Genomic DNA, 19,422 nt, shown 5'->3' on the forward strand with positions numbered 1-19,422 from the left:
AGACGCTTAACGACTGAGCCACCCAGGCGCCCCGTGCTAGGCATTTTATCTACATTTTCTTGATCATTATTAATCATGTTCATTATTGAGCACTGTGCTGGATACATCATCTGCGTTATCTCATGATGCACGTGGTACTGCTGTTCCCATTTGACAAGTGAGGAAGCCAAGGGACAGAAGGCTGTGTTACTCCCCGAAGGTCACAGATGTGGCAGGGCAGAGGGCAGAGGGCAGGGCTTCAAACTCACGATCCTCTAGATCATCTAATGTAGTCGTTAGGAGAATGGATGCTGGAGCCTGACTGCTTGGGCTCCCACAGAGCCTACCCCGGGACTTGTGAGGAGTAAACGAGTCAACAGATGTAACTCGTGTCACTTAGCACCTGGCACACGCTATGCTCTCAGTCTGTGTCAGCCACCACCCTGCCAGGTTCCTCCTGACCCCAAGGCCCCAGCACACTTTCCATTCCACACAGGCTCAGAAGTCCCAGGGCCACGTCTGACTTTAGGAAGAACGAAAGGAAGCCCCTAGAGAAAAATATGTCCATTTTATTGAGCACAACACCAAACGTGAAGCTGGAGGGGGCGGGGGTACAAGAAAACGAGGGAGGGACAAGAATAATGCCCCTGATTTTCAGGGAGAGAAAGAAGAGCAGAAGCAGGATGAGAATTACCAGCTGAAATGAAAACAGTCAACTTCCAATTTTTACTTAATCGGGTGTGGGTGAGGCATCTGGCCGGGATAAGAATTCCTTACAGTTCCTCCTTGATTTCTTTCTTTTTCATCTGGAAGGCTGTGGTACTGCTTTTGGCCTGGGGCAGCGAGGGAGGTGTGCTGGGCCAGCTGGAGCTAATCATGGAGTCAAGGATTGGAACTTGAGAGCTCACAGGCAGACCACGGAGCCGCCTGTCATTCATGCAGATGGGCAGGCGACTACATTAATGAGCCCATTCTGGCCACGGGCACGAAGGCCTCGAGGCAGGAGTGTGTGCTGAGCGGGAGTCTGGGTCGATGCTCCATATGGCTTTGCTTGGAGAAGGTGACACAGCCTGGCCAGCCCAGGAAGCTTTTCATCACAAACGACACAGACCCGGGTGAGAGCTACCTAGTTCACTGCACAGAGCCACGGCACGTGGGGTGTGGGGGCACAGAGCAGGCAGGTCAGGGAGACCTGGAAGCGGGTGGACGCCGCTCCTCTTGCCCACAGCTTCAACGAGGCCTCCGCGCCTTGGGGGCTCGCTCCTGGGCCTTCTGGGAGGGTCTGCCCCAGGCAGCAGCAGCCCAGGGCTTCTCACTGTAAACTGCCAGGCCCTGCTCCGCCCGCTCCGCCTTCCTCCCGCTGCAGGGTGGACGCCAGGTTGGGAAGGCAGAGAAGAGTTGCACGTCTCTCCTGCAGAGGGAAGGGGTTCAGGGTGGGGGTGGGCCTGTGGCTCCCGGCGCCCCTCAGCCCCGTTCATTCAGCTCTGTGATGGGGCTGGCCTTCTGGGACAGCCCCCTGCCCTGGCCCTCCCACCTCTGTCGCCTCACCTGGAAATTGACACAGGCGTGGGGCTCCAGGGATCACATAATGAGACAGACTCCAGTCTGCCCCGCCCGGCAGTGGGAACCGCCACCTGCTTTAACTGGCACCATGACCTCTGATTTGTAGTTCCTGGAAAGCAAATGAGGCGGGGGGCTGTGAAGTGTTTGGGGAAGGGAGAAGAGCTGGGGGGGGGGCTCTCCGTGCCTGTGGCCTCCACTCGGCCTCCCCTCTGTCAGGTTCCAAAAGTACAAGCCCTTGCAGAAAGGACGAAGATGACAACGAAGCCCCACTTTTCCCCCCCAAAATACAATGGTTCTGGAAACTCCAGAAATCTAGTGCCCCCCACCCCAGTGACATGTACTCGGTTTTCTGCAGGCATTTATAACTCCCGTTGCTTCACTAAACTTTTAAGTAGCTTGGTGCGGTAGGCTGAGCAGGTGGCTGTGATCTCACAGATGAGCAAACCAGAAACAGAGACATCGACTGACCGGCTGGTAGCCACACAGCTAGGGACAGGGACAGGACTGGAGCCATTTCCCTTGGCCCCTTGACCCAGAGCTCTTCCCACCCTGCAGGGCCGGCTCCCTTTGGCCACTTTCTTTCAGCCCCGTTGCCTGAGCAGGGTGAGGCCTCTGTGTCTGGCTGAAGATACGTACTGTTTTTTGTTGGCTTTTTTGAGGAGCGTGGGCTCGGAGCAGTAGGAGGACTTCCCTTTGCTCCCGATGCTCAGGCAGCTGGAACAGCAGCTGCAGGGCCCGGCGGCCAGGGGCCCCTGCTGCATGGGCACCAGGCTGCTGCTGATGCGGAGCGAGCCATTGACCAGGCAGTTGAGGGACCTGCCCCCGGGGGGCCGGCAGGGGAGCCGCGCCAGGGCGGGAAGGGCCGCGCTCTGGTCCAGGGCCGGGGCCTCGGTGATGGTGATCTCAGAGGGGCTGGGTCTCGAGGCTTCTGAGGCTGGAGTGCTGGGTGGCCTGTTCTCCACCTCCGGACGGAGGCCAGGGCTGTGCAGGTTCATGTGCAGCTTCCTCATGTGGTGGACCACAGCGGCCGCGTTGAAGGCTTGCTGGGAACACACCACACCAGCCTCTGACCCTCTCCATTCTCGGAAGGCCACGGGGCTCAAGCTTTCCCTTTGCCCCGCAGCCTCGGCCTCTTGAAACTGATGTGCCCACGTCTCACTTCAGAGAGGGTCCAGGGAGGTCCAGTGTGAGCCGGGAAGCCCCGGGGAAAGCCCCTACGCCAGCCCTGCCCCAGCTCAGCCTCCAGGGGCCTGGAACAGCCTGCCTACCCCCTGCAAAGGGCAACTTACCCTCCACTTGCTCTTGGCAAAGTTCTTCTGGATCTGGAGACTGACTGACGGGTAGATGTCCCTGTGGAGGGCTGTGTTTCCATCAATCCTGTGGGTGTAGAAGGGACACCTGGCTCATGGGGGGCTGTGGGAACTCAGCCCGGGTTGGGCAGGGGGGCTGTGCATGCAGGTCCAGGTTAGCTGAATGGAGCGCCTCAGAAGAAGGGTGGCCCACGGCAGGAATGGGCTGGAACCAGGGCTCCTCTGTCCCCCTGGGCAGGTCATTACGGGGCCCATGCTTCGGCAAAACCATAGTCTTGCTTTACGGAAGGATGGCAAACTGTGACCTATGGGCCAAATCTACCCATTGCCTGTTTTTGTAACCGGGTCTCCCTGGGATACGGACACGCCCATTGATTCAGGTATGACCTGTGGCTGCTTCATGCTGCTAGGGCAGACTGAGTAGCTGCCCTGTAGACAGTATGGCCAGCTAAGCCTAAGATACTTATTTTCTGGCTTCTTCTAGAATAAGCTTTCCAGCCCCTGTGTCAGAGGGTGCTTGGGTTGTCACTATCCTTTAGCTCAAAACTTTCCTCAGAACGTGCTTCCTCCTGGAAGCCTTCCTCAGTGAGGCCACCCGACACAGGCTGCCCTCTTGCTGGTCATCCATCTCTGTGTGTTCCTCAGATACTTGCCATACGGGGCACAGTACTTTCGAGGTACTAGGGACACAGAGAAGTAACGGATGGGACCCTCATCCCTGGGGCTTTCCAGTGTAGCCGTGGAGCCTTGTTCCATGCCATGGACTTGAGTAATTCATGGTAAGCTCATGTGTAATTGCTAACGAGAGGTAAGGAGGTATACCTGGCTTGCAGGACCCAGGGCTTCAGGGCAGGGCAGAAACTGCTCTGGATCCCGAGGGATGCTACATACAAGGCAAGAGGCAAGACATTCTAGGTGGTGAAAATGGTGTGACCCAAGGTATAGGCTGGAAAGAGCTTGGGATAGGGAGCAGGGGAGGGCAGGAAGAGAAATACAGCTTTGAGGCCTTCCTGGAACAGAGGAGGCATGTTGGGAATTTGGGGAAATCAAGGTGGAGGTAAAGGGTCAGGCCAGATTAGGGAAGACCTGAAAAGGCGGAGGAAGCTAGGCTTGCTGTGGTAGGAGGTAGGGAGCTGTTGTGAATCTTGAACAGGCGTACAGCATGTAAAAAGTGTTGTAAGATTTATTTACTCACTTTACTGATTGGTTGCTTTGTGATTCTTCACAAACCACCTCACTTAGAACAGGTTTTGACCCCACAGTGAAATGATGCTCTTAAGGACAGGGCAGAGCTGCCCATTCCTGGGTGCTTCTTGAGTAGCTAGTACTGAGTATTGCACCCTAGTACTGATGACAGGGCCTGGCTGAGTCTGTCTCCTGCCCTTGACTAGGAGACACAGCGGCCACTCGTGGGTCAGAACCCACTTCATTCAATGCTGTTTGCATCTCTAGCGGGACCTGATAAACACGTCTGTGCTCCTTGCGTGCTGCAAGAGTAAAGAGCTCAGGGCAAGCAGACTCTGGGGAAACACCACGTGAATGAGTCGTCGTGGTATCTGGGGAACCACAAGGCTAGGGTCCAGAGCCCACCCCATCCTCACTCACCAGGGGTGCCTCAAGGCCTTCTCGCAGGTGTACCGTTCATTCGGGTCCTTCTCCAGCAGGTGGCAAATAAAATCCTTGGCTAAGGGGAGCAATCAAAGACACAACTAAGGACCAGATTTCAGGACTGCTGGAAATTCACTTCCGGGCTGGTGGGTGGCAGTGAATGCATCTTTAGCTAATCTTCCAAAGAGGCAATTTTAAGAGTCTTAAAAGAGAAAAAAAAAAAAAAATCCAAACCACCTAACAACAACCCACCATAAACCACCGAAGAGAGGCTCTGCGTGGCCTCACCCACACAGCACTGCAGATACAGCTCTTATCCCGAGGCCCCAGTGCGCCTGCACACCGCGGGTGTGCGCGTGTGCACCAGTCGGGGCTGACAGCCACCCGTGGGTCCGCGTGAGTGCCGCCCCGGCCCACCTCTGATCCCCACTTAATGGGCCCGACGACGACGGCCTTCTCTCTCTCTCACACACAGACGTCGCATGCTCTCAGTCTGGATATATAATAAAGGCAAAACTTGGCCTTGGTTTTGCCACTCGTGCCTGGAACACTCCCTTGTGCAGGCTCTGCCCTCCTGGCCCCTCATCTAAACTACCTCCCCGCTTCCCCCCCCACCCCCACCCCGCGGCATGCTGTGGTTCTGTCTCCAGGAAAACAAAAGCATGAACCTTAGATGCGAATAATTTATTTGACCTTTGAGCCAGATGAAGATTTCCCCACTTTCCTTGGCAGCCTGTTCTGTAAGATTCCCCGGGGACTTTCAAGAGCCAGGACTGTCATCCGTTGTTAAGCTCTTTTCTCTTGGCAGCCTTGAGCCTGTTATCTTGTCCTTCGCACCTGCTAGCCTTACCTGACTCAGAAATGTCATCCCAGAATGGAGACTCAAATTCATAGTAGCCCTCCTTGATCTTCTCGAAAAGCTTAGACTCTGTTTCTTCGTAGAAAGGGGGATACCCACACAACCTGCAGTGAAACAGGAAGGAGTTATGCTGCTAAACAACCCCAGTCTCCCTCTGCCCAGCCTCCACTGCAGACACAGCAGGAAATAGGGCCCCCAACCAGCAGTAGGAACAGGACACGGATCTGCCCGATTCTGGAATGATGCAGGCCCCATCAAGTGTTTGTGCAGGAGCCAAAGCTGGGAACATGCAGCTCTGGAAGGCCCCTTTGTAAGTTACTCCCTCCAAACCCTCACTGCCTCTCCTATACCCCTGACACTTAGAGGATGCATACAAATATCTTTAAGAGAGATGATAGAATGTCTGCTTGAATGTACGTTTTGAAAGGAATTTTTTAGGCTATTTTGTTCTTTAATTTTTAGTACCTAAACCAGTGATTAGCACAGAATAGACTGTCAATAAATATTTGTTGAGTACATGAATGAATGAGAGTAGTTATTCAACATAAGCTTAGTAAATAAAGAACTAAGTCCCTACTAAGGGATAAATACGTTATTTTCCTAAGAGCAGAGTCTGCAACAGGTGAGGAGGGCTGGTGGGGAAGGAGTGATGAGTAGGTTTGGAAAGGAGAGGCCAAGAATATGTGGACAGGAGCTGTGACCAGGTTCATTCAGGCCATCATTTGGCCTTGGGTGGACTTGCCAGGAGAGAAATCTGAGATGTGAACATTGTGCCCACTTGGCTTCCAAGCCTGGCTTGTCCTCTCCTTTCTTCACGGCTCATTCCATAGAGCAGGACTCAACAGTTATAGAGAGTAAATGAGGGTGGGGGTGCAGGAAGAGAGAGTACCATATGGTTGAACAGTGGGTTCACACTGAGCTCTGTCTTAATAATCTGGTGGAGACCAGGACAGAAACCTCTGGAGCTGTGTGCATGGTAAGTGTGTGTGTGCGTGCGTGTGTGTGTGTGCGTATGCACGTGCACATGTGTACATGCACATGCTCTGAAGGTGGATGTTGCTCAAAGAGCTAAGATAGGGGAGGGGAGAAAAACGATGAGCAGGTTCTGAGATTTCCCAGGAACTGAGCCAATGCCAGCTTCTACTCACAATATGTAAGTGATGACGCCAATGGACCAGCAATCCACAGCCTTGCTGTAGGGTTTCTGGGCCAATACTTCCGGAGCTGGAGCAAACCAAAGGTAGAGTCAGGGCTGGGACCAGAAGAGAGGGCTGAGGGGGTGAGGGTCAAAGGTCAGGAAGAGGCTTAGCGAAGTGGACTAGGAAAGCCCCTGGGATGGTAGTGTTTCTGTAAGAAGGAAAACTTTCCTAGGGCAGGGACTATGGCTCTCCCATCAGACTGAATCTTCCTCCATCAGCCTGGAAGGTCCCCATGACAGGGCCTATGACTCTTACATCAGATCGGGGATCTCCAGGGCTACATCTCCCCCATCAGACTGAGTACTCTCTGAAGGCAGGTCTACATTTCCCCATACAGATAGGGTATCCCAGGGCCGGGGCTGTGTGTCTCTGTTCAGACGGGGACATACATGAAATAGGGGTGGTCTCTCTCCCACTAGACTGGGATCTCCCTGAGGGAAGAGACAGAGTCTTCCACATTAAATGAGGAACTCTTAGAGGCAAGTGATAACTGTCCCATCCACCTCAGGTACCTTCTGCTGTATCGGATCGAGAGCTCCATGAGAAAATGAGCCATGTATTTCCTCTGACTGGGAGCAGTAGAGAGTTACCTTCTGTATTTATCCCAGATACCAGGGCTTTGTCCTCGGTGGGACTCAATACCTACTGACTGACCTCTCTTTGAGGGTGAGAGCAGATACTTCCTCTATTAAGTTAGAGGTCTCCTTCCCGTGTCCCATCCTCAACCAGGTGATGAGTGACTAAGAGGGAAGGGGCAGGAGGGGATGCTCTGAGTATTGGCTTTCTCTCCATGGATCTCAGGAATGCTTTCACCTGGTAACTTGCCTGCTCTTACTTTTTGGGGGGACTTGAAAGCCTCCTGTTTAGGCAGGAGGCCCCACCTCTACCAGTTTCCTAGGGTGTTTCTTTGGGAATATATTTGGGGGGGCATGCTTGGATTCCTCAGCTTCAAACTCAACACTAGGCCTCCAGGATACCAACAACTGGGGCATTGAGGTCTCCTCTGGAAGTGGGAGAAAGGAAAAGGGGCACCTAGTGTCAACCCCTTGGCAATCTAACCATCTCTGGTTTTATGATCTTGTTTCTGCCCCTCGTCTAGCCAGAAAGACAAAGGCAGGAAGTCTGTCTGCAAAAATGAGGGCCAAGTATAGGCAGGGGCTGTGGGAATGGCTCAGGGGTAGGCTGTCTCTAAAGATGTAGGGTTTGGGAGCAGGAGGGGTAGTTCCAGAGATACATGGATCTACCCTAAACCTCATAGTGAATGCTCTACTTGTATTGCCACTGAAGTTGAACCCTGTCTCCCCATAACCACCCCTCTCCATTAAGTAATATCCATGAGGTTGAACACAGCCAACTGGTCAACCTTCCTCCTCCTCCCAGACTCACCCACGTAGCCTGGGGTCCCACAGGCAGTGGACATGACTCCACTTTGTTCCATCTTGGACAGACCAAAGTCTGTGATCATGATCTTAGAATTCTCTTCAGGGGTTAGGTACAGCAGGTTTTCAGGCTATGGGAGAAGAGCAATATCATGCAGTGTACGATATAATCATCTGAAATACATATTTCTTTTCCTCCCGATATATAATTTCTTAGGAAGCTGCGCTCTGGGCTCCTGACTTCAAGGTCAGACTCATCTCCCCTAATTCTTCCCTCCTTCCTCCTACCTGCCGCCCCCCAGTCCATATTGGAGCGCTCTGTATTTTGCTTATGGCCCTCAATGTTGCTCAGCTTTATAGCCATGAAGGTACTACTCCCACCCTCCCCACATCCCCAACTACCCTAAGACTGTTTGTTTTTTGAGGGAACCAAAGCATGGTTCATTGTCTCTGATCTCTCTCAAGTCTAGTACATGCCTGATGCAATGTTGACCCCCAAGTTAGTATTTCTTACATTTGATTTTGACTGTGGCTAGCTAGGTTAAAGAAACATGTGGATTACCTTGGTATCCTAATAGGGTGAGGCCTAGTGAAAAGTTCAGGAAAGGGCTGAGATGAAAATTAGCGATGATTGTTCAGTCATTTAGGTTTTGTTTAAGGAATGAGGGCAGAAGGGACCTTAGGAGTCTATTCGTCCAACCCCCTTTATTTTACACGGCTTAGGCTGCCCATGACCCAGGCAGCTTCCTAAAGGGTCATTCTCTGTTTCCCACTGAGGGCTCCCACTTTGGCACCTTTAAGTCTCTGTGGACGATGCCATTCTCATGGAGGTATTTCACTGCTGACAAGACCTGCTGGATCACCAGGCTGGCATCCTTCTCTGTGTAGACACCCCGCTCCAGGATCCGGTCAAAGAGTTCCCCGCCAGAAACACTGTGGGCATAGGGGCAAGCGCAGGAATCCAGGTCTTATTTCAGGTCAAAGGTACATAAGTGTGTTTGCTCTGTAGCCATGAAGACATAGCTGTGGCGGAACAGGCAGGTGCCCATGGCCTGGGCAGGGAGGTCTACTTCAGTCTGAGAATACCTCCTTTGGGTGCTGGAATGATATCACAAGGGAATCATTTCTTTGGGCCAACCATTGCCCTCTCCCTGGACCTTTCCTTACAATGCGAAATGCTCCCAGTTAGAGTCAAGCAAGAAGCTAATAATCCCTTAGTGGGCACATTCTTAGCTGCCTGCTTTCCTGGCCTAGGACCCAGAGAGTAATGATGAAAAGGAGAGGTGAAACTGAAATCAGGGCAAGGCAGCAGAGAGAAGGTGTATGAATGAGACCAATTGTGCCTGCGTCAGGATTTCTTTCCTCATTGTGGAAAGCTGGGCTACCTGAAGCCGGGATCATGGGTGGAGCTGTAACGATGTTTGGAGACTCCAGTGGTATGGTATCTTAGGATTCAGGGGCTTTAAGATACAGTCTGTCCCCCATCTCTTGAATGCCATCTACACTGCATTTGCCAAGAAGTTCTGTAGTCCATACTGGGACACCTCAGAGGGAGACCACTCACTACCTCCTAAGACAGACTGCTTTATCTCTCGCCACCTTCTCAATATTTCTCTATATTATGATGGAACCCACTCCCGGCAGTTTCTACCAGCAGACACCACGTCCACCCACTGGGGCCATGCAGAGCAAGAATCCTTTCACATGAATCGCTTCCAGTATGTGAAGGCAGTGAAATGCTCAGCTGCGGCCCTTTCTGGGGTAAACATTTCAGCCTACATCAACCATGAACCAGGGCTTCCAATTCCATCACAGTCCTGGCCCTCTTCTCACTGTTCCAGGGCACTGGATACCAACATGCACATGTGATAGGACCATGCGGTAATGAGGAAGGAGAATTTCTCTACTCAAAATGTACACCACCCTACTCCTTTTGTTTCTGTCCTAAAGCTCTGGGCTCTGCCACAGGAGCTAGAGGCCCATGAGAAAGATAGTCTTTCTGCACAACTAGGAATTCCTGACTCCTAGGGCTGGCACTCTCGTCGGCTTTGCAACTCTTCAGTGACATCTAAATCTGCCTGCTTCCCTGCCTCCCCTTCGCTGTCTAAATGCGTGCTCATCCTGTTGAACTGGCCTCATTAAGGTGCCACATGGTCCCTGCTCCTTTGTTAGTGCTGTTCTGCCTCCCTCTGCCCCAACCTCACTCCCTTTGACCACGTGCTCCCTCTATACACTGCGCCTCGGGTGAGCCTAGGAGTTAATAGGCTGCTTAGGCCTGAGTTAGCTCATCCAAGTATCTGAGGAATCAGCCTGTCAGTCCGAAACACTGCATCTAGCTACAGAGATTGCAGAGTGGGGTGTGTGTATGTGTGTGTGTGTACTTTATAAATAGAAGTTTCTCTGAGTCCAAGGCTGAGCCCTCAGGAGCACCGACCAACGCCTACAGCATTCACTCTCCGGCAGAACTCCTTTTTATATGTGACAATGATGTGGAGACTTCTCTAGTGAGGTGCCATTTCTGTCCCACAGATGGGCACACACGATCACAACTTGTTTTTAACTTTGGATGGATCTCTTTTGAGAGAGTCTTTTTTTAAAATATCAAATTGAAATCTATGTACCTGTGGTTTCTAATCCCACAGTAATTTTACCCTGGAGTGGCATTAAGACATTTATTTTTATTTCTTTTTTAAAGATTTATTTATTTGAGAGCGAGCGAGCGAGCATGAGCAAGCAGGGGGAGGGGGAGAGATAATCCTCAAACAGACTCCCTGCTGAGCATGGAGCCCGATGAGGGGCCCTGATCCCAGGACTCTGAGATCATGACCTGAGCCAAAATTAAGAGTCGCCTGCTCAGCCGACTGAGCCACCCAGGTGCCCCGGCATTAAGACATTTAATATTCAGTTTGGTGGACACAGACAGACTGGTCAAAATGGACTCGAGCCATGGTGCCAGAGAAGGGTTCTGGAGGTCCCCTGCCATGCCAGGCATTATCCCTTCAACTGTGGGGTTGTGGGAAGGTCCAGAAAGTCTGAGGGGAGTGGCTGGGACAGCAGGGGAAGATGGATGGGTTGGAGTCCCAGCTATTTGCTGACTTGTAGACAATATTTTAATGACTGGCGAGGCTGTACTAGTAGGGACCCTCTCAATAATCAGTCCTAGATTTACCCCCCGGTCCATGCAGAACACGTTCATGACCAGAAGCATACTTAGCCTGAGAGAACTCTTGCCATTTGACAGCCTCTTTAGCTAATTTTTGATCTTATCTTTTGAATCACCACACTCCCATCATCACCGAGCAGCCTCCTCTAGGCCTCCCAGGTCCCCAATGCATCTGTGGAGGGAGCGGGTCACCTTCCACTTACAGCTGCATGACCAGGTAGTAGTGAGTGGTGCTCTCATAGATGTCCTCTAGGGTCACGATGTTTTCGTGCTTGATCCTGGGGAAAAGTAAGGCTCATGGTGAGGGGTCTGTGGTTTAGGTGGTTCAGACAAAGAACGGACACCCAGCCCACTGGACTTTGATTTCTGTTAGAGACTTTTGATGACAATGTTTATGAAGAGTGGATCCTTGTGAAGCCTTCCTAATAAATAAGCAGTCACAAAGAAATCCTAGAGAAAAGATCCCAGGGTGATATTCAATCCATATTTTTTAATGGATAATTGATCATCCTGCCTTCAGGGAACCAACATTTTGTCACTCCTCCAGAAATCTCTTTAGACTTTAACAAAAGAGAAAGTTAAAAGAACTGAAGAAGGCTAAGTGAACACCCCAAACGAGATCATTTTACAAAATGGGTATCCAGATCTCCTTCAGAAACATCCTTGACGAAAGTGGACTGCAACAGAAGAGAATCAGGTTCGCTAAGCCTCCTCATGGGTAACCATGGAAGGAGTTTTGTAAAATTATTATTATTCCAGAGTATTTGAGGAGCAGCAAGGAAGATGCTGATTTCTGGGGTCAGTTCTGTGGGACGTCTTGGATCAGTAATTCTCAACCAGGGGCTCTTTTGTCCCTCGGGAGACATTTGGCAATATCTAGAGACATTTTTATTGTTGTGACTGGGGAGGGGGTAGGAGCTACTGGCATCTAGTGGGTAGAGGCAGGAAGGCTGTTAAACATCCTACAGTGCACACTGAATAGCCCCCCAACCCAATAAAGAATGGTCTCGTCTAATATGCCAATAGCACTGTGTGCAGGAAAATTTGCTCTAGATTCCCTCTGCCTGGGATTACTCAGGGGCCGAGGTGAGCAGAAGGGGGCTGACTTTGGCTGGCTTTCTCAAATCTTCTAAATCCCACTCTTTGGTTTGTAAAGTACATCTCTCTCATAGGGTTATATCAGGATTAAAAGAGATAATGCATGTAAAATGCTTGGTACAGTGCCTGGGGAATAGTAAACACATAAACAGTAGCTAGCATGTTTAAGTTTAATTTCTAAAAATATAGACCTGTTACAATGGTTACCGGATAGATTCAACCACACTCACTAGCTGACAGTGCTAACATTAATTTATCAATGGTTCATTTACTGAACAAATATTGACTGAGCATCTATGCTGTTAGGGACTGATGATATAATGCAATGGTAAGAAGGACCACCATAGTCCTTGCTCTCAATGAATCTGCAGTTTGTCTCTGCTCTAATCTCTCTGGAGCCCAAACTGGTATCTCTAGCATCCTCCATGTACTGATTGGGGGAAACACAGATTCAATATGTTCCAGCAAATGTCTATTTTCTCTAAGCCTACACATCCTTTTGGTTCTCTTTCCCAAGCAATGATATTATGTCCACTGAATTGCTCAATCTCAGCATCATTTTTTAAAATATTTATTTATTTGAGAGAGAAAAAGAGTGAGTGAGCAGGGGTGGGAGGGGCAGAGGGAGAGGGAGAGAGAAGCTCAAGCGGACTCCATGCTGAGCACAGAGCCCGACATGGGGCTCGATCCCACAACCCATGAGACCATGACCCGCCAAAATCAAGAGTCAGATGCTTAACCAACTGAGCCACTCAGGCGCCCCTCCGCATCATTTTTAATACTTTTCTCTTTTGTACTCTTACCGGCCTACCCGAACCCAGTCACTTCTGTCTCTTGAATCCAGTCTTCCTGCTGCCACATGATCCTGCTATTACCTTTGCTTGTATCCTCATCCCTTGCTGAGATTATTGAGGAAGGCTTAGAATTGGTCTCCCATCCTCTAGCCTCTAACCAAATCCATCTTCCACCATCCTTAAGAGGGATGGCTCTAAAATAGAAATCTGATCATATGATCCTTTCCTTAAAACCCTTTGATGACTTTTCTTTGCCCACAAAATAAAGTCAGTGCTCTTTATCATGGTATCCAAGACCTTTCATAATCAGGTCTCATTTGGTTCCATCTCCTGCCCTGTGATGGTCCTCACTCTAAGCTCAGGGGCTCCCAACACTCACTTTTCCTAAGATCCTTTGCACTTTCACAATTCTATGTTAAAGTTTGTGTTACTCTCCACCTGAATTCCCTTTCTGCATTGCCTCTCCTGTCTCCATCAAATTCTGCTCATTCATCAAGGTCCCTCTTCTTTGAAGATGTACCTAATACCCCATACTCATAAAAGCACACAGGTAGGCAGAGTGAATCTCTGTCTTCTCCAGACTTTGCCTGCTGCTTCCACTGGCTCATGTTCAGTGGGATTAGAGTTTGTTGTGGGCACCTCTGTGTCTGCCCAGATAATGTGAGCTCCTGAGGGTAAGGAATTTTGTCAGCCTTATTCTTGTGTTCCTAATACACGTTTGGCACACCAGGGGGGTTCCACAAGGCTTTATTATATGGGTCCTGCTTTACCATTTGATGGTTTGTTAGTGTGGCCTCCTATCATGATGGTTGGGTGCTGAACCTATATTTGCTTTGGTACAATTCAGGCTAATTTCCAAATCTTATTCTGCTTCCTTAATTACTGATTCTTCCTGGTATTGGCCCTCAATTGATTTTTGTGCCTTCGAGCTAATTACTCTCTGGTCCCCGTGCCTGAGTCTGCTACCAGTTGGTTTGCTAATCAATTTGCTGCACCCCTTTCCCGGCCCCTCCCCTCCCCCAAAACCAGCCAAGACACCTCTCTGGCTAAACTTAGCTGACTGATCAAATGGGCCCATCAATGCAATCGAAGGAAGCAAAGCCTTTGGGTATGGAAATCCAGCTTCAGTCCTTCTCGAACATAACTTGTGAAGGAAATGTAATCCCACGGTTGTCCCTGGCCAACCCTAAGACCCACTCACTTTTTCAACACGGCAATCTCATTCTCCAGACTGCTGTCCCGGAAGGCAGGTGACTTCTTGATGCACTTCAGGGCAAAGAGCTTCCCAGTTACCCTTTGCTTCACCAGGAAAACTTCTGAAAAAGCTCCTCTAAGTGGAAGACACCAAGAGATAACGATTAGTACTGGCTGGCTAGAGAACATTGTTGGAGGCAAAACCAAGGGGTAGATGAAGGAAAGTGTGGCTGGTGATTAGTTTCCCTTTTTACTGTGGGTACCTGAGGAGCTGTATCGAGGGCAGAGCCTATCTGACCAGCCCTGTGTCCTTTCTTTCGAGAAGGAAAAGATTCTACTACAGACTCGGAGACTAGCCGGTGCTATTTCCTGATTCTATAATTTGGGAAGGACCCCCAGAGACTCTGCTTTGGTTATGGAGAAATTTCCATTTGGCCGACCCATTAAAGAGGGGCCACTGCAGAGTCAATTCACTTTGCTTCTTCCAGCACGGTGTAGTGTGGTGCACTAGGATGGCAGCTGGAGGTAGCCCTGGGGACAGGGCTCAGGCAGTGATGGAAAAAAACTCCAATCTCCGTTTTCGATGGTGATAATTACCCTGAACCTATTATCAGAGGCTACGGGGGCTGAGCACCCTCTCATTCAGTAGGATCTGTGAGAAGGAAAGACAGGACCCAGCAGCTCTGGGCTGGTTTTCTGAAGATAGAGAGGATGGAATCCAATGGAAACACAGGGTAGGATTACAAATTATAGCCTTCTTGTTTTTAAAAGGGACCTCTGGTGACCAGGCTATTGGAGCTGTAGTTAGCTAGCAGTGGATGCTGGAGCCCAGGAGCCCATGTGAGAACCTCAGCTTTTTGGGTGACAAGTCACTTAACTTCTATAAACCCAGTTTCTTTATCTGAAAAGTGGGAGTATCAATAGTAGCTGATCCATAGGGTTGTTTAGAAGACTAAATGAATTAACATATGTAAAGTGCTTAAAAGCATTGCTGACACCTGTTAAACTACATGTATCAGACACTATTATTGTTATTACTATTACTATTTGAATGCCATTAGGGAGGACACCTCGTAGTGACAAGAGGTGATAGAGTGTAAGGGAGGAAACATCTGAGTCATCCTCTCTCCTGCCATCTGGGGATTCTAGAATGGAGGCCCAATAGCAGTCAAGCTTGTGTAAGGACTTTGAGAATCTGCGTTAGAAAATACTTGGTGTTTCCTGGGTCTGAGCTTCCTGTCTCCCCCAGCTGCACTCGATCGGAGTTAATCAGAGCCTTCAGAGCCTGCTCTATTCAGTCACTCATTCCTTCACTCATCCCTTCAATCAAGATTTATTGAGCACCTACTGAGTCAGACACTGGAGATAAAAAGGTAAGTGTTTCTGCTCTTAAGAGGCCTGTAGACAAGTGAGGAACACAGACAAATGAGCCATTAACATTTGATTCGAAAAATGTTATTAGGCATTCAATGAATGCTTGTTCAGCTGATGGAACCTCTCTGTGTTAGGCACTCGATGAGTATCAGTCTAGCTTAGAGTCTGGTGTGCGAGATGGACACGTACAGAGAAGCAGACAATGAACACGGAAGACAGGGTCTCTGCTCTGGTCCACGATCCAGCAGATGCCATTCACCTTGGAACCACTGTACATCTTTGTACAATAATTATTACAACACTTTTTCCCCCAGCAGACAGCAAGCTGGAAAAAAGGGCACTTTTTTTTAGTGTGTACAATGCAGTCGCTTGGAGTAGCTAAGAAGCAGGTAATTCCTGGCCTTTGGACTTCAGAGCTCCCTGACCCCAGTTTTAAGAGGTGAATGGGAGTTAGCCCAGTGAAAAGTTGGAAGTGATGTCTCAGGTGGGGGTGAGAGGGAAGTCCAAGGAAGAGCATGGAGGCGCAGGACAGCAGGTAGGGATGGGGCTAACTGGGGTCCAGCACCATTTGTGAACTATGAGACAAGGAACAAGGGGAGATGAATGTGCAGGAGTACCCTGTCCTCTGCCTGATCACAGATGGAAAATGCTCAAGAAATGTATGATGGATGGTTGGATGGAAGCTTGGATGTGCGAGAAGTTTGGCCTGGGATTAGCTGTGCGTTCTACTCGTCTTCAGATCCCACTGTCCCTATTGTGAAAGGAGAGAGGTGGACCACACAGCCGTTAAGATTCCTGCCGGCTGTGACCTTCTAGGACCCATTTTCAGAGTTCCCCCTTCCACCTGGTTTCAAAGCTGACACCCACCCAGGTCCTCCTGTGGAATGAGATCAAACAGGCCTTCCTGGGGTGCAGCATGTGTAAACAGCACCACCTGGAGTTGTGCAGTGTTGTGGCAATTCGACACGGTGTTACCGCCCTTCTGCCTCAGGCTGCTTTGTATGGTGTGTGCGTGTGTGTGTGTGTGTGTGTGTGTGTGTGTGTGTGTGTGTGTCGGGGCAGGGGAGAGCGATTATAAGTCTTAATTGTGCCGTCGGTCAGACTGGGGAGCAAAGGGAGCAGAGAGCTAGTTTCGAGCAGCTAAGGTTGCTGGGCTCAGAAGGCAAGATAGGCAGAGCCTCGGGAGCCAGGGTTGTTTTGCTGCAATAGAACTTGGTCTGCCTTTCCTGCTTGGACTAGCTCTCCCCTCTTGCTGGGAGACTGGTTGCTGGGGGAGGTGAGGGAGGTCCGAGGAGAAAAGTCTCTTCCTGCACAGTGAAAGCAGAAGGACAGGCACCTGGGTGACAAAGTCCCTGCTATGGACTAGCTTTGCCCAGTCTCCCTGCCTTAGGGCCCTGGAAGTGTGGGTGACTCTGGGCAGATTTAGCGAAAGGCTTCTCTCCCTGGTGGGTTGTTCCAGAGGAGCTGGGGGTCCTGAGCTTCTGGTGCATCGTACTCAGAGGAGTCTGCTCTGCCCACTGCTCGCTTCCCCTCAGCCCCTCACTGTGGTAACTACACGGGGTCTGCAGCCTGGGGCTGCCTGTCCCCCTCCTGGGCACTACAGGGGTGCCTACTCTTTAGCTTTTGTTCAGCCCCAACTGCTGCAACAGCTGTGACCTGCCCTGTCTTGTCCTCTCAGTTCCCCAGATCAGTGCGGGGCTGGGTAGGTGAGAGCCACTGAAAGCATGTAAAATACAGATTCCTGGCTGCCCCGTCCTAGCTCCCCAAATCCCAGGGCGGTAGGTCTGGGACCAGGAATCTGTATTTAAAAAAAAAAAAAAGGTGCACCTGGGTGGCTCAGTCATTAAGCGTCTGCCTTCAGCTCAGGTCATGATTCCAGGGTCCTGGGATCAAGCCCCGCATCCGGCTCCCTGCTCGGTGGGAAGCCTGCTTCTCCTTCTCCCATTCCCCCTGCTTGTGTTCCCTCTCTCGCTGTGTCTCTCTCTGTCAAATAAATAAATAAAATCTTTAAAAAATATATATATAAAAAAAATAAAAAACAAAAAAGAAAAGGAAAAAAAGAAAAAACAACTACCTAGGCTAAAATGCTACTAGGGAATTATAATTAACTCTCTTGAGTGTGGCAATGCCATTGTGCATATAGAAGAAAATGCCTTTATTTTTAGGAGATGCAGACAGAAGCACTCCAAGGTGACATGTCATGATGTTTGCAACTGTTTACAAATTGTCCGGGGAAATCAGTGTGTGTGTGTGTGTGTGTGTGTGTGTGTGTGTGTGATGTATGTATGTATGTAAAACAAATATAGTGAAATGTTAACAATTGTTGAATTGAGGTGGTGGATATATTGGTGGTCCGCTGTACCATTATTTCACTTATTTTTTAAATTTAGGTATTCTCACAGTTGAAAGTTAGAGGGCTAAGCTCCCCCGGTGACTCTGATGTCCCTCTTGTTTGAGCTCCTCTGTGGCCGGGCTCCACAAGAACGGCATGTGTCTGGCTGCTGACAGCCGCACAGCACACATCTGAGCAGACCGTGAATAAGTGCCTGTCACCCCGGGCATCCTCCCTCCTCCTCTTGATTTTTGGGATTCTTAGCAAATCGTTTCTGATTCACGCATGAGTCTCGTCCCTCTCTCCTGCCAAAAACCCCCTCTCTAGCCACCCCCGTCTTGGCAAAGGTCCTTGATGGAGGGCCAGCGCTCCGATGACCAGCCCCAGCGCCGAGATCCTCCTGGGTGCTCAGAGCCCGACACTTGCCTGGGCAGGGAGAGCTGGGGCGGGGGGGCTCGTCTCAGGGCCAGGCCTGGCTCCTCTGAGTCTACAGCGACAGTGTGGGCAACTGTCATTGCCCGAGGTCACTGCCTCCTAGCCAAGGCAGAGGGAGTTGCACTTAGCCCAAGCTGGCTAAAGGGAAAGCTTGCTCGAATGGACAGCCTCCTCACTGCCCCTCACTTCCCGGGGCCCAGTTAGCCCAGACTAAGTAGCTGGCCAGCTAGGGTCCCGAGGCTCCGGAGCTGGGGGCCTGAGCGGCAGGACTGAGCGGACCGTCAGCTCCAGACAGGCTGTCTCTGTTCTTGCAGCCATGTAATCGCTGTCAAGGGGCAGGTGCAGACTCCAGAGGCTGGTAGGAGTCTGGACTACGGCGTGACTTTATTTCTCCAACACGGCACTTAAATATAGAGCAGAGAGGATGCTGGTAGGGGGGAGCCGACTCTGGCGTGTGTACCCATCAGCTCTCTGGGGCCCAGAAGCCCCTTCTCCTCTGTCTACAGCAGACAGTGCGGTTGGCCCACCTGTTTACTGCCGGGGGATATGAAGAAGCTGGAGGAGGAGGCCCAGGGAAGTTCTAGGGTCACTGAATCTCCTGAAGTGCCCCAGGACGCCTCTTTCCTGCCACTGGGCAAGAAGCCACAAGCTGTCCCAGATCTAGAAGCAGGGCCCCTGGGGGTGGGCCAGGACGCAGAGCCTAGGGAAAGGGCTGGTATTCCCTGTGGTCCCCAGCCTATGAAACCAAGGTACCTTCCTCTACCCTACCTCCCTAGTCCTTTCGAGCTGCTGAGATGATGTCCCAGCAGCCTCAGTCCCAGCTTGTCAGCCGCTGCTGGCCCAGAACAACTCTTTCCAGGCACCCCCCACCCAGTGTGCAGCCTTGCCGCCCCGTCTCTCAGCCCCAGGACTCACGATCCCAGCACTTCCATGAAGATGAAGGTTTTCCGGATGTTGGTGGTCTGTTTCTTCCAGGAGCTACAGTCATCTTCTTCTTTTCGACCCATCGCCTCCAGAGTTGAAGCTTTGGGGGATGCTTTGAGGAAGGGGAGAAGGGATCTGATCAGCTAATGTCTCAGACAGGATGAGAACAAATTGCAAAAAGAATCGAAAACACATCTTTCACATAATAACT

At 50.6% G+C, this 19,422-nt stretch overlaps 1 protein-coding gene across 5 annotated transcripts in view; it reads right to left on the reverse strand.

Annotated features, from left to right (window-relative positions):
* Positions 1 to 528: 528 nt before the first annotated feature.
* Positions 529 to 19,422, reverse strand: part of CAMK1G (calcium/calmodulin dependent protein kinase IG) — a 29,346-nt gene continuing 10,452 nt past the window's right edge. For all 5 annotated transcript variants that reach the window (XM_036114187.2, XM_036114185.2, XM_036114189.2 and 2 more), the window contains 12 exons: positions 19,203 to 19,323; positions 14,154 to 14,282; positions 11,264 to 11,338; positions 8,692 to 8,830; positions 7,905 to 8,028; positions 6,468 to 6,543; positions 5,311 to 5,423; positions 4,458 to 4,536; positions 2,832 to 2,919; positions 2,179 to 2,585; positions 1,528 to 1,651; positions 529 to 1,390 (listed from right to left, as the gene is read on the reverse strand). In XM_036114187.2, coding sequence (XP_035970080.1) covers positions 1,561 to 1,651; positions 2,179 to 2,585; positions 2,832 to 2,919; positions 4,458 to 4,536; positions 5,311 to 5,423; positions 6,468 to 6,543; positions 7,905 to 8,028; positions 8,692 to 8,830; positions 11,264 to 11,338; positions 14,154 to 14,282; positions 19,203 to 19,294 — 1,413 coding nt within the window. In that variant the 5' untranslated portion in view covers positions 19,295 to 19,323 and the 3' untranslated portion in view covers positions 529 to 1,390; positions 1,528 to 1,560. The remainder of the gene's footprint in view (positions 1,391 to 1,527; positions 1,652 to 2,178; positions 2,586 to 2,831; positions 2,920 to 4,457; positions 4,537 to 5,310; positions 5,424 to 6,467; positions 6,544 to 7,904; positions 8,029 to 8,691; positions 8,831 to 11,263; positions 11,339 to 14,153; positions 14,283 to 19,202; positions 19,324 to 19,422) is intronic.

Source organism: Halichoerus grypus, chromosome 7 (genome assembly GCF_964656455.1).
Source record: "Halichoerus grypus chromosome 7, mHalGry1.hap1.1, whole genome shotgun sequence".
Taxonomy (NCBI): domain Eukaryota; kingdom Metazoa; phylum Chordata; class Mammalia; order Carnivora; family Phocidae; genus Halichoerus; species Halichoerus grypus.